General features: G+C 36.4%; 5 protein-coding genes across 8 annotated transcripts; 4 read left to right on the top strand and 1 right to left on the bottom strand.

The window, feature by feature from the left end:
- The first annotated feature begins 76 nt into the window (after positions 1-76).
- Positions 77-5,703, top strand: LOC108028673 (neurocalcin homolog). Its single transcript, XM_017100605.3, has 6 exons — positions 77-168; positions 1,268-1,324; positions 4,788-4,887; positions 4,950-5,068; positions 5,161-5,349; positions 5,427-5,703. Exons 3-6 carry the CDS (start codon positions 4,818-4,820, stop codon positions 5,619-5,621), a joined length of 573 nt encoding a protein of 190 aa, XP_016956094.1. The 5' UTR covers positions 77-168; positions 1,268-1,324; positions 4,788-4,817; the 3' UTR covers positions 5,622-5,703.
- On the top strand, positions 79-4,090 carry LOC108028674 (neuronal calcium sensor 2). Of its 2 annotated transcripts, XM_017100607.3 has the most exons (6): positions 79-168; positions 1,268-1,324; positions 2,584-2,798; positions 2,867-3,010; positions 3,564-3,692; positions 3,797-4,090. In XM_017100607.3, exons 3-6 carry the CDS (start codon positions 2,688-2,690, stop codon positions 3,971-3,973), a joined length of 561 nt encoding a protein of 186 aa, XP_016956096.1. In that variant the 5' UTR covers positions 79-168; positions 1,268-1,324; positions 2,584-2,687; the 3' UTR covers positions 3,974-4,090. The 2 variants fall into 2 exon arrangements, with proteins under 2 accessions (XP_016956096.1, XP_016956097.1); XM_017100608.3 differs by lacking the exons at positions 2,584-2,798; positions 2,867-3,010.
- A 739-nt stretch (positions 5,704-6,442) lies between the features above and the next one.
- Positions 6,443-8,691, bottom strand: LOC108028671 (4-aminobutyrate aminotransferase, mitochondrial). The gene is made up of 5 exons (XM_017100603.3): positions 8,507-8,691; positions 8,328-8,452; positions 7,988-8,159; positions 7,652-7,814; positions 6,443-7,519 (listed from the first exon to the last, which is right to left on the bottom strand). The coding sequence occupies exons 1-5, from the start codon at positions 8,541-8,543 to the stop codon at positions 6,556-6,558; spliced, it is 1,461 nt and encodes a 486-aa protein (XP_016956092.1). The 5' UTR covers positions 8,544-8,691; the 3' UTR covers positions 6,443-6,555.
- Positions 8,692-9,778: 1,087 nt separating this feature from the next.
- LOC108028672 (mitochondrial import receptor subunit TOM20 homolog) lies at positions 9,779-11,356 on the top strand. The gene is made up of 3 exons (XM_017100604.2): positions 9,779-9,975; positions 10,037-10,112; positions 10,897-11,356. Exons 1-3 carry the CDS (start codon positions 9,846-9,848, stop codon positions 11,204-11,206), a joined length of 516 nt encoding a protein of 171 aa, XP_016956093.1. The 5' UTR covers positions 9,779-9,845; the 3' UTR covers positions 11,207-11,356.
- Positions 11,357-11,834: 478 nt separating this feature from the next.
- On the top strand, positions 11,835-14,129 carry LOC108028092 (fibrinogen-like protein 1). 3 transcript variants are annotated; one of them, XM_017099736.3, is made up of 4 exons: positions 11,835-11,937; positions 12,025-12,105; positions 12,181-13,259; positions 13,461-14,129. In XM_017099736.3, the coding sequence occupies exons 2-4, from the start codon at positions 12,034-12,036 to the stop codon at positions 13,591-13,593; spliced, it is 1,284 nt and encodes a 427-aa protein (XP_016955225.1). In that variant the 5' UTR covers positions 11,835-11,937; positions 12,025-12,033; the 3' UTR covers positions 13,594-14,129. The 3 variants fall into 3 exon arrangements, with proteins under 3 accessions (XP_016955225.1, XP_016955226.1, XP_050741762.1); XM_017099737.3 differs by having other exon boundaries at positions 12,184-13,259; XM_050885805.1 differs by lacking the exon at positions 11,835-11,937 and having other exon boundaries at positions 11,944-12,105; positions 12,184-13,259.

Here is a 14,129-nt window from a genome sequence, read left to right on the forward strand (position 1 = left end):
ATCGATACACCTCTAATTCAATATATATCGGCTGGCTTAGCCACCCCTAAATTTGTTGTATTGATTGTGTTTTGGTCGAATAAGTTTATTGCATTTGCAAAAAGTGGTGCTGCTTAATTTGGCAGGTGTCAGAAATGTGCCTGGAATCAATGTGTGGTTTTTCGTCAGGTAATAAACGCTCCGACGCCCACGGAGGCACCCGATTCCGGGTGATCCGAGCTATATACACACTTTACTCATTTTGCGTGCATATATTGTGCGCGTACGTATGTATATATGCACTTGGGAGCACATATATGCGTATAATAAAACATCGAAAATAACAATTTAGGACGAATTCATGTGGAATATAAGAAATGTGTAGGTTGCTGGCGCTTTCCCTGGATATTCTGAGGGCAAGTGGCCCGACAAACAAATTGGCCACACACGCACATACATATGGACAAACAACAAAGTACTTTATTTAAATTGAAGCCCCGCCATTGCGAGCCGGTTATATTAATGCACCCAAGTTGCGAGCGAAAATAGTGTCAATTTATGTAAGACGGCGGAGTGTCGAGAGCCCAATCCCCACTGGGAGTTGAACCACCCAGTCGAAAGTAAGCCCCTGCCGGAACTAGCCAGGGGAATACTCGGTTCGGCCTGATTCGGAAGTGCCAAGTTTTTTTATCTCGAACCCAACCCGATGTGTGTGAATATTGTGTGCAAAAAGAGCCATAACACCGAACTCTGGGAGGGCACAAAATTGTAGGCGCGGGCCGTGCCTTCCCCACGTGACACGCAGGCGTATGCGTGTGCCAAAATTCCATTTCGCCCAACGAGTCCATCATGAAGGCAGATCCCAAACTGCATTGGCTTCGCACTCGCCTATTCCGCCGTAGAGAGTAACAACTGACCAAGAAACAAGATTTACCAAGTGACCCGAATGCTGGGCAGCCTTGCTCCCAATCGTGCTCTCAAGATACGCATTCGAAAGTGCAATATACTCGAGGAATCCTATATAAAACAATAGATGCTTTGGAGCGGACTAATTACTTTTATACTGGCCTTGACCTTAGCTTTATAATATTTTATCCAAAGTTTTAAATTGAGTGCTAAAAACCTCTTGTTTTTATAAAAATTGAACTTAAACTACCAAACGAAACACAACATAAATGTATTCCTACACAATTATTTTAAAATAGGTTTTAAAATAAACGCTTTCTTTAATTTTAAGTCCCCTAAACACTATATTGTTATATTAATCAGCCGTCATTTTTATTTTCAGCGTATTAACCCCCGAGGTAAATGATGCCTTGACTTGGTCGACGGAAAATAATCTCATGTGAGTAAACGGTCTTGTACGAGGCAAATATTAAATCCTACCATTAATATTTGTGCCTAGCTTTATATAGCCTAAAATGCATGACTAATCCAATACTTAAGCAGCCAAATAAAAATATACGATTTGTACTAAATATTTTCCAAATGTGTGTGTAAACCTTTACAATAATCTATCATTCTAACTGATCATGTTTAATTTCCACTCGAATTTTATAAAACCAACAATAAATTTATTATTAAACCCTAAAAAATACCCTTGCAGATGTTTTTAATATTGGTCAAAGAACGCATTTTTCTTTGATAAAAACATTTATTGACAACAAGGACGTATATTAACGGAGATCATACGCGGTTTATATTTTATAATCTTACTGTCTTCTCGGTAGAGAAAACGAAAATTTTAAATCGAAAATGGAACAGTCTATAAAATTTATCGTCGAGCTAAATAAAAATAAATTGTTTCGTGGCTGTGCGAAACCAAACCATACTTCATCTCTTGCACTTTTCGACCACTGATCTAGCTTTCTCCAGAATGGCATTTTGCTTTTTCTGACGGGATCGCAGTTTGTGTGACGGTTGTTTTGAAGGTGAGGTAACCGTTCTACGTGGGAATCGACTGACACACTTTTTAATTTGCGGCTCTGCATCGCTTTTTGTACATTTTTATAAATAATACTCAATAACCATAAAAAGTGATACACAAATTAAACTCTTCCTAAATATATTGATCTGTTATTCTAAATAACTCAAAAAGCGGAAAGCTATAAGCATACTTTGCTATTAAAATAAAAAGCTTCTATGCTGCGGAATAACCTTACTAGGGGCAACTCTTTGAAGTCTATTAATTTCATGTTTCTCATTCAACATATTTTACCTTTTAGCATTTAGCAATATTAAATAAAAGTAACGTCACTGTAGTAAGCAAGCTGACATAATTGTTAAATGTTGTAGGTGAACGTGGCAACCCTGTTTCCTTTTTTAAAAAAGTCCTACCGTGTACAGAAAATATGGTTAACCAATAATCGTCATGTATAGAGACAATTTCCGCGCATGCGCCTCAACCATTTGATTAGTCCTTCGGTACACATCAGGTTTGAAATATACAAGTTAATAGTCAAGTACATTTTTGCTTATTATTATCAAGAAAAATTTATAAATGAGTCGCTCGTTCAATCATCATTTGTTCGTGCCGCAATTCATACATATCGTTAACGTAATGCTATACAAACACAATTATTGATTTGGAGTTTTTCTGTCCAGAAATAAACATTAAGTCAAATGTACAGACCAGGCAAAGCAATTTAAACAAAGAAAGAACTAAATAGAAACCAATTAGCTCCTAAAAAGTTATAAACAGTGAAAACATGGGGTGCTTAAGTAGTAAAGACCGTTTAACCAAAGAAGACATGGAGTTTTTAAAAACGCATACGAGATATGACGAAGCCACAATTAAAGAGTGGTATAAAGGATTTAAGGTGAGTACAAAAATTACACCACCGAAGAAAAGAGTCTCATTTTATGTACGTTCGTCTCGTTTATATAGCAAGATTGTCCCAACGGCCGATTGACGCCAGCAAAATTTGTCGATATGTATAAAATGTTTTTCCCATCCGGAAACGCGGAAGAGTTTTGTGACCATGTTTTTCGTACATTCGATATGGACAAAAATGGATATATTGACTTTAAGGTAATTGTTCCTCTACTACTACTACTACTTCGTTGCCGTCGATAGAGGGTTACTGTGAGAGTTTTCTCTTGGTATTATGTTGGTTTTGATAATTACAGCAAACTTCGGTTACAAACTTTGTTAAAAATCTGCCATTCAATAATACTCGCTGAGATGTTTTAATATTTTTGGACAGGCTTGAAGAACACTAGTTTATTTTTTATGATTTCGAGTGTAGGTTTCTTTGATCTGATCCAGCCCATCCCATTCAATTGATTGTTGACTTGAAATGTTTTATAATTTTTTTAAAGCCGATTGTACATATTTGGATGTCCCTCATTTGTGGATGATCGTATGTATATTGTATATGTGATGAGAATGCATATTGTGCTATTATTGTATAGCTATGTCAGTTTGTGGGCCCTATCGCGCATGATACTTAAATAATGAACCAACTAAAATAATAGATGCATCATTATTTGACAACTTTACAGCGTAATTGTCTTATATATTTCGTTACTGGTGGATAATTTCCTATGTCATCTTCAATTCCTAAACAAAATATATTTTTCAGGAATTTTTACTCGCAATAGATGTAACTTCGAGCGGAACACCGGAAGAAAAGTTAAAGTGGGCTTTTCGAATGTACGATGTCGATGGCAACGGTGTTATAGACATACAAGAAATGACCAAAATTGTTCAGGTGGGAACTAAAGTCTTTTTAAGACATATATATTCAGTTTCTATCATGTTACCATGTATGAACCTTCTAAGTTGTCGTTATTAACGTGATTTGTGTCTTCTCAGGCAATTTATGACATGCTAGGAGCGTGCTCATCTAATCGTCCAGCTGATTCAGCAGAAGAAAGAGCAAAAAATATTTTTGCAAAAATGGACGAAAATAACGATGGTCAATTAACCCAAGATGAGTTCTTGAAAGGATGTTTGCAAGATGAGGAGTTGTCAAAAATGTTGGCACCATAAACAATTATATCCTACAATATGTGTGTATTTGATGAAATCAGTAATGAAATGTATAAATATTTAATTTATATTTCTTATACTAAAATTAAACTACTATAAAACTATGAAATCATTAAACTATTTTCAGTGTGTCATTCAAAATAATACATTAAAAATGTATCATCCCATTTATAATTTTTAATTTTGCTTCTTCGCATTGATCACACGTTTTGGTAGTGGTTTTCCTCGGCTTGGTCACGACGGCGGTACACTCTTCAAACTCACAATATGACAACTTATTGGATCACACGTGCTATGTTAAGTAAAGGATTGTAAGACAGATTCGAAATAAATAAGGATGTGCGTTTTTCTTTAGTGCTGGATTTTGTTATAATGCGATTTTAATTAGCTTTAGAGCGCTTAGTTAGTGTTTCAGACATAGATATTATTTTGTCCACGGCTTGATGTTATTTACAGGGGTTACATGGATAAAAAGTATTTAGGCTTTTTCCACCAGCTATCATACTCAATAGCTATTATTTTTTAGTTTAAATATATATACTAATTCACACCGGGAATGTTCATGAATGTTCTGTAATAGTCTTATTTTTGCATTCAGTGAAACTATATTAAGTATATTTACTAAGTTTTATAAGAATAAAGAAGACGAACTAAAGGTTTACACTACAGGAAGGTAGTACATTTTCAAATGGCCTAATTTGGCTTATCGTAAACAATCGGTCTGCAAGAGTATTTAAACTTCGGTACCCGATGAAACAATTTCCGTTTGTCCAATTTATAGTTGTTAATGATAAATATTATATTGCATTTTAAGATAACTGTATAATGAAATTGTTCTGCAACAATGGGAAAGCAAAATAGTAAACTAAAACCTGAAGTTTTGGAGGATCTCAAGCAAAACACAGAGTTCACAGGTAAGTCCAAACCTGATAATAACCCCATGATAAGCTTGGCGAAAATAATTGTATTCTTTTAGATGCTGAGATCCAAGAATGGTATAAAGGCTTTCTTAAGGACTGCCCTAGTGGGCACTTATCAGTAGAGGAGTTTAAGAAGATATATGGGAACTTCTTCCCATATGGCGATGCCAGCAAGGTAAACTTTGTTCTTTAAGTTACTATGAACAGAAATACATTTCGATTTATCATTTACCTTTTTTATAACCTTGTGTCTTATCCCTTTTTTAGTTTGCAGAACATGTTTTTCGAACATTCGACGCAAACGGCGATGGCACTATAGACTTTAGAGAGTTTTTATGTGCACTAAGTGTCACATCTCGAGGCAAACTCGAGCAAAAACTGAAATGGGCATTCTCAATGTATGATCTAGATGGAAACGGATACATATCGCGGCAGGAAATGCTAGAAATTGTTACAGTAAGTTTCTAAAATGGGGATAAAATTGATTAATTCTGCATCACAGGTAGCTAATAAAAATATATCCTCCTTCTCAGGCAATATATAAAATGGTCGGATCGGTGATGAAAATGCCAGAGGACGAAAGTACTCCGGAAAAACGAACCGATAAGATTTTTCGGCAAATGGATCGAAACAAAGATGGAAAGTTAAGCTTGGAAGAGTTCATTGAAGGAGCCAAAAGTGATCCATCAATAGTACGATTATTACAGTGTGATCCACAGTCTCATTAACTTAATTACTATTGAAAAGCAAGCAATAATCATTTAAACGTGTATAGAGTAATTGCGAATTAAATTGTTTTGTTTCAGTATGGCCATTATGTATATTTCTTTCTAATAATAAACAATTCTTATAATATTAAATTATAATATTAAATAATATCTATTATGACCGTTCCAAAACACCCATGTTGAGGTTTTAAATTTTTCATAATAAAATGATCATAAAGGAAGCGTTTTTTTAATTATTATGGAAAATATAAAAATGGTGAGCACGGCTAAACTTATGTCGAAAAACTACACTTTTTCTAATTTGCTCATTTTAAAATGTGAAAATGTTTATATAAAATTTAACTTATTCAGGGAGTTAAAATGTTCTCACAAAATCGGTGTTGCATACTTTTATGCGCAATTCGTATCTTAAAAGAATGAAATCTTAATTCATTTATTTAGTTGTAAATATATAGTAGCACTCTATCGGTAAAATTTTTCCCCTTGGCAAACATTTTTTTCGTTTAACTGCTATCTTCACAAATTTTATTTCTATTTCAAATTTCTCTATAATTTTTTAATGTCTAGTTTTTGGTTGCCTTTCTCTCACCAAGATAAGATTACCTTATCTGCTTGGTATATAGATTATATAGACTATAATCTAATAACTATATTTTGGTGGCTTTAACTTACGTTTATCTTGGGGAGGCTTTGGTTCTGGCATATTTTTCTTTATCATGTTAATGAAATTGTGCCTGATGATTTAATCTCCTGCTCATAAATTAAAACAAAAATTAATTTTCCTTGTCCCATTTTTCTTCTGAGTCCATAAAAACACCCCATTAACAGAGGGATAAAATAATTTCATTTTATTATTCATTTTGGTAACATATATAAACTGCATGCACTTGCAATTTTCAGAGCACAATCATCTTTGGGTTTTTATATCGTCTTCTTAAATAGCTTGAAGGACTTTGCGGAAGCGGTCCAGGACGATGTTTGCATGATATTCCTTAAATATCAAAGCTGGGCGGAATCTTATGGAAATTTCTCCACAACCTCCGGTTTGGATGCCTTGCAACTTCAGGGCGCCAATTATTTGATCTCGCACTTTGGTGTTGGTGCAATTAATGGCCAAGAATGTTCCACGTCCACGAGTGGAGTTCAAGATATGTGGGAATTCCTTCTCCAGGTCTAGCAGACCATTCTTCAAAACCCTTCCGGCCACATCGACATTGGCCAAAAGCTTTTCTTCCTGAATCACTTTCACCACCTCCTCCAGGAGCAGGACTTTTCCTGGGTCGCCCATCCAGGTGTTGAAAATTCTGTACGGCTCGTTCGGAATGAAGTCATCGTTGTGGAAGTAGCCGCCCAGCTGCAGCTTCTTGCTGAAGGTCACGACATCGGGGGGACTCTCCAAGTTGAAGTGCTCATGGGCCCAGAACTTGCCGGTGCTGCCTCCGCCGGTCTGGACTTCATCGATCAAGAGGGCGATGCCGTTCTTCTTGCAAATGGCCTGAAGACTCCTGAAGAACTCGGGCGATGCCTCGTTGTCTCCACCCTCACTTTGAATGGGCTCCACCACGATTCCGGCGACAGGATTCTTGCTTGCGTACTGCTGAATGAGATCCTGCACTTCGCTAAGGCACTTTTCGTCCTCCTTCTTGTTGTGCGCTACATTTTCGTCCAAGGGATACTTGTACTCCGGGAACGAGGCAATAGGCCAATCGAAGGAAGGAACGTCCAGCTTGTGGATATACTTCGAATGCGTGGTGGAGAGGGCACCCAAAGTACGCCCGTGGAAAGCTCCCTTGAAGGAGAGGATACTTAGTTTCGGAGCTCCCGGCGGAATGTTGATCATGCAAGAGTTCTTCTCCTGCTCAGTGAGGGGTTTGTTACCGCGAAGCTTGTTTTGGTACCTGTGCAAAATAGGTAATATAGCTAATAACTAATATTTACACGTTGCATTATAATATCCACAGTTAATTCATTACTTCACAAGTAAATATATAATTTTCTATTTTTCTTCTAAGATGTTTTCTAAGTCTTACCAGATAAAGATGCTCTTGTAGGCGTTCTCATTCGAGCACGAGCCGCACATCATCGTTGTGATCTTGTTAAGTCCTTTCGGTGCAATGTTCGAAAGAACCGAATGTAGTTTTTCCGGCCATTCTTTGCCAGGGAAGACACCTAGGGCAGGTCTGTTAATCAAAGCTGGAAATAGTCAAAGGGGACAGTCTAAATATAGCTCTAAATTGAATATTATTGTGCTTTTGAGACTATCAAATTGGTTTAGGTGCTGTAACTATCCATTATAGATTTTAATTTTTAAATACCCATTAAAATAACTCATGCAAAATAACACCAGAGGAGTTTCCCCTACTTACTTTTCACGTTTTGCTCATTGTTAAAGACCTTGTACAGTCTGGGATGGTTGTAGCCTAAGGGAACTGATGAGATTTGAGTGTAGACATCGAGTAAGATGTTGCCATCAACATCGTAGAGGTAATTTCCAATGGACTTTTCGTAATCAGCAAACAATTGGATGGTTCCCGTTGCCTATAAGCAAGCAATTTCTTTTAATAAATAAGACACTCCGCGTTGTCTAAAAGTTATCTTTAAGTGGGACATATGGCCTGATGTCGAAATTAGATTTAGGAGGAAAACGTACGAGCTCGTTAACTATTATTTATAGCTGTGCTCTTGATAAGGGAAAATAAAACTCACCTGAACAGAATCCAGCTGCTTTTTAAGCTCAAGTGATTTGGGGCCAGGTATCGATTTAGTCCTCACCACGGGTTCCTTGGGCTCGTTGTTGGTGGAGTACCTCTTGGCACTCAGCCGATACAAGCCTAGGACGATACCCTATCAGTTTCAGAAAGAGTTTAGCTAATATTTCCGCTTACTTTGCTTGGTCAACGTATTTAGCCACAAGCTCCGCATGGTACTGTTACGGTCGATTGAGTGCTCCCGGGTCAAGTGGAGGAACTGTTCAATAGGGAACCTAACAACGGGCCACTAACACCTATTTATTAAAGAGAAATGAATATTTACAGAATACAATCATAAAGGCTCTTATGTATGCCCGTATATACACGTATCCACACTCTTGGGCCCAACCACACACTCTCAGTTCGGAACTTATCAATTTAGCTTTTGGAATTCATCATGGTTCTGCGCCAGTTAGATGTTTTCGAGTAAAAGTGAAGTTCGCTGGTTACATTTTCAAAAATGTAGAGTTGGACAAAAAAGCTGAGTAATTGTTTTCAGTATTGATGCATTGATTATAGAAAATTTATGTTTTCATTTGTTTGAGGGCCAGTCTTGACAACTCGGGTGTTTTCATAACTTTATAATTATGATAAAACCAGTGGTGCACTTACTAAGAAACCAAAACCAACCAGTGCTAAAAACAAATTTAAAAATTAAAAAAAAAAGATTAATTTTTTGGATTAACTTATTTAATTTAAGTTTGTTGTTAGCGGCAGCGCAATTCCTGCCCAATGTTTAATCTGTTCTACCCACTTTATTTAACGTAGATGTATCCGAACAAGCTGCTCAATAAGTAAATAATAACTAATGTGCGTTGAAGGTTGAAGGTAGATTCCTATAAAAAGACAAAAAAGATTTTAAAAAAAATTAACAGGTTTTAAGAACATAGCAGTTTTACCAAGTTTCAGCAATTCAATTTATTTACTACTGGATGGTAAAAGTACATTTATCGAATACGAATTTCTTATTTCAAAAAAATTCCAACTGTTCCAAGCGGATCTATTCAGTGGGAAAAGGCTATATGTGGGAAATTTTCCGAGGGGCAAAACCTCTATTGGGCAGATGGCGACCCTGTGGATTTTTTCAAAACTAATTTATAGATGCAAATATTACTGAAAGACATTAAATAATCTCTAAGTGAATGCAGTGACTCATGCAAAAAATAAGTCTATATTTAAGTCTAAAATTATATAAATATCATTGTAAACATACATTTAAAAATGCTTATAGATATCAATGCTTTCCCTATTTATACATAGATTCATAATGCTATTTTCCAATTAACTACGATAAACTCTTTTCTTTTTAGGATTATTGGCATAATTATTAAGTATATTAATGGTATGTTTGCGGTATATTTACAAAACAGAAATGGTATTAAAAGTATATTTCCGGACGGGATTATTGATTGCCAGTTCCACAGTCACACTGCACTACTAAATGTAAAATAAAATAGTTGGAGGCGAGATAATAATGATAGAAATGAACAAAACTGCAATTGGCATTGCAGCGGGGGTGGCTGGCACTCTGTTCATTGGATACTGCATCTACTTCGACAAGAAGCGCCGCAACGACCCCGAGTACAAGAAGAAAGTCCGTGAGCGTAAGAATCTCGGGGCTGCAAGTAAATTATGAAAGAAACTGATCGTTTCATCACGTTTTAGGTCGCCGTCGCAACCGGAAAAGCGGCACTGCCAAACCTGGCATTCCAAACCTGAACGACCATGAAGCCATTGAAAGGTAGGGTTTCCCGATGGAAATTATATTATATAATGCGGCACGTGTAGTGGTGCCGATTCATTACAGCTCCATTCATACACGCAAGTCCATGTTTTCCCAACGAAATCGATGTACGTATGTATGTACAGATGTATGCATACATTAGGGTGGGCCGATTTGGGTTCCTAATTTTCGTATGGAGGGACGAAAACATAAGTGATTCTAAGCTACGTTTGTTAGCAAAAAAAACTATTGGCTACAGCTGACATTTGACCCCACCTACAACGCGGTTGAAAATAGACCTTACACTGTTCCAACCTAATACTATTACGACCGACTCGATCATCCATGTTCGTAAAACCGCCTAACTTTGGTGGAAAGTGAATGAAAACGCGCCACAAATAATTTGTTTAAAACCCAAGCCCCAAAAATGTTTTTTAAAATAGAAGTAGCAAGTAATTTCTATTTAATACGAAATCTTATTTTCAAATCTTAAAATCGAAACATCTTTATTTGTAATTTTCAATATGAAAAACTAGTAGTGACGGCAGCAAAGCTACTTTGTTTAAATAAAATTATAGGTAATCCTTTTGTTTCTAAAAAAAAAACAAAAGCGAAAATGTTAATATATTTAATGCAATCGTGGACGTCAACAATTTATTTTATGTTATTATTATAAACTATAAGAGCTCTTAATCTCTGTTAATATCTAATTCACATTAATGGGATCAGTAACCATATTTCTTTCTTCGCATATATTAAAGTCGTTTTCTTTTCTTTTATAAATCTCTTCCATTCTTTTCAGATATTTCCTACAAGAAATCCAGCTGGGCGAGACCCTGATCGCCCGCGGAGACTTCGAGACTGGCGTGGAGCACTTGGCTAATGCCATCGTGGTGTGTGGCCAGCCGGCTCGACTGCTGCAGGTGCTGCAATCCTCCCTTCCAGCTCAAGTATTCGCGATGCTGATCGTCAAAATGCAGGAGTTCGGCAATCGGGCGGCCGAGGGTAACGATGGGCCAATCGTTTTGGGGCAAAGTTCGGGGCAGCAGCTTGACGGCGCCAAAATTATAGAGGTTTCGTCTGGCAACGCAAGTATCGATGACCTTGAATAATATTTGGAGATGGCTACAGAAATTGAAACATAAATTTCAGCAGTAGAAATTAAGGGCTTCATATAAAAACCTAATATTTTTTTTATATATTGATTTCTCTGGATGTTCCCAATACATAAAAATAAATATGCGTAAACTGTTAACACTTAACGATTGAGCTCTTTTTTTGTTTTGTGTGGTAGTGACGTTAAACGATTATTAAAGATCAACCCTACAAAGCTGTATTTTGCCAAGCATTTTCATATGACGGGTATGTTAATGTGTGAAAGTATAACAACAATAAAAGGTTATGAAAATGTTGTAAATATCAAAAGTGTTTTAAACCTTGGGATATGGAGTTACACCTTATTTATTTATTAATATTAAAGAAATTTTATTTTTTATAAAAAGGCTGTATCGGAATCGTGAAGGTGATCAATTTTTGGGAATACCCTTTTTAGGAGTTTTACCTTACCAGTAAAAGAAATCACTATCGCTTTAGTACAAAACTGGTCACACCAGAGGATAAAGAGGCTTCATTCTTCATTGTTGGTTATTGTATTGACACACAATCGTTTTTTTCCTACCAACCTATATACATGGTTAATATATACAATATTATTTAGGACAACTGCCAAAGGCTGAAATATAACCGTGAAGGTGATTATATTTGGGAATACCCTAAATATAAGTTGTGCCTTATCAGCGGAAAAAGCACTATCGCTATAGTGAACAGCTGGTCACACCAGGAGGTAAAGACATGTATTTTCATCGCTGACAACTTGTGTTCCCTGTTTTGATACACAATCGCTTTCCATTTATCATTTATTATTGCTTAGCAATTGGTCATGAAACCCGATAGCATGAACAACTTGTCGAAAGGCCGATCGTCCCGAGACTCAAGCACAGAGAACAATTCGGTGAGCAATAATAAACACACATACATGTGTGCGTACTTAGAGCGATCCAATTCTAAATGCGGCATTTAATTCTAGCAGAGCAGTGATTCTGACATGGAATTTGTTGGGACAAGCGCTCAGGGACTTCGGAAAACTAAGGAAAACCACGAACGGAAAATATGTGAGCTGGAGCGAAAGCTGGCAGAGGCTGAAATCCATGCCAAGGCCCAAAAAGAAAAGGTCAATTTACTTGAAAGTTGTATAAAGGATAAGGACAATGTTATAAGGACCTTACAAATGTCCATCGGTTTGGTTAACCAAACGAAAGACTTGAGCTTACAGAGCATGCAAAGTCAAATAGTGGAATTGCAAAACGCTCTTGATTTGAGCAAGAGCAGTACTTCAACATCCGGATCGGCGGACTCCAACTATCAACATGGGAAAAAAAATAATGCGCTGAACTCGGAAATAGAAAAATTAAAAAAGAAGAGCGACGAACTTGTCGAATTTAATGATGAAACACAGAATTATGAAAAGAACCTGAGAGAAAAAGAAGAACAAATCGCCAGGCTTGAATTCAAAGTAGATGAATCGAAGCTCAAAATTATGAAGTTGGAGGGTGTGGTTCAGGATAAGGAGCACCAACTAGTGGAAATGGCCCAGAAATTGTCTGCTTATACCCTGGGTACTGAGGACACAAGTGATTCACACGTTTTTCTCAACTCTTCTAAAGTGCCTTCAATGAAGTTGGTTACACTTCCTGATTTCGCACCCTTTGCAGCGGTTTTTGAAGATATTCCTTCAGCAGGCGCTGGTTGGATGGTCATTCAACGTCGAATCGACGGAAGCTTCGATAAGGTCATAGTCCCAGAATTGGTAAACGGCTGTGGAGAACTGGACGGTGAATTCTGGATTGGCCTCGAAAAATTGCATAGGATAACGACAAGTCGTAGATTGGAATTATATATCCACCTAGTCGACTTTGACAATGTGACTGCTTTTGCAAGATATGATAACTTTGTTGTTGGAGGCAAAAATGATAAGTACAAGTTGGTCTCCCTTGGTAAATACTCAGGAAATGCGGGCGATGCCTTGCGGAGTCATATAAACCACACCAGCATTGAGGACAGTTCTTATTTTGCTCCCAGTTCCAAATGGTGGGGTAGAAATGATTGGTACGTATACTTTTTTTAAGAGTGTCTAATAGTAATGGTATTGTTGATCGAAAAATATTTAGAAACGTTTAAGTCCCTTGGTTTATTTGTTCTAAAAGGAATTTTAATTCGTTGGATAGTTTACCTTCACTTTCTATTTCATCTTTTCAAAGATTATATGGTGATGTACATTAACATGTTAAACATTTCTTACTTTTTCAGTAATTTGAACGGAACATACTGCAGATCTAAAGTTCAGTTGAACACATGCGATGGAATTTGGTGGGGTCGTTGGAACATGGGGAAACGCTATTCCTTGAAGTCATGTAAAATGCTAATCAGGCCAAAACCGTAAAATTATGTACCTATTTTTATACTATTATTTACACTGAATTTAAGCAAATTTGATAAATACTTAAGCAAAGAGAAAAATAAAGTGTTTTGTATAATAACTACGACTTTAACAAGGATATAAACTATATTTATAAATCTGTAGTGGAATCTATAGCGTTGGTTAGTACGAGAGTCAGGCCTTAATTAACGAAAAAAATTCGTCCAGCCTCTATACTTTAATAATCAATATAAGAAAAATATTTTCAAATTAAATTAAATCAAGACATGCACACCGAACTTTTTCAACTAAATATGAAAGTACAGGAACATGAGACCAATCTAAAGGAGAAGGAACAGCACATCGCACACCTAAAATTCAAATTAAGACCATTGAAGCGAAAATTTTTTAATTGTCTTTACTTTAACTTTTTAGTAATTTGAGCATCTTGTTCTAAATGTAACCGCACAAAGTTAAACGTGGTTTCTAATGTATGAGTTTTCGTCGGGTTAGTTTGTTAAGGTGATTATGAATAAAGGCAATAAATAAAATTAAATAAA

Source organism: Drosophila biarmipes, chromosome 3L (genome assembly GCF_025231255.1).
Source record: "Drosophila biarmipes strain raj3 chromosome 3L, RU_DBia_V1.1, whole genome shotgun sequence".
Lineage (NCBI taxonomy): Eukaryota > Metazoa > Arthropoda > Insecta > Diptera > Drosophilidae > Drosophila > Drosophila biarmipes.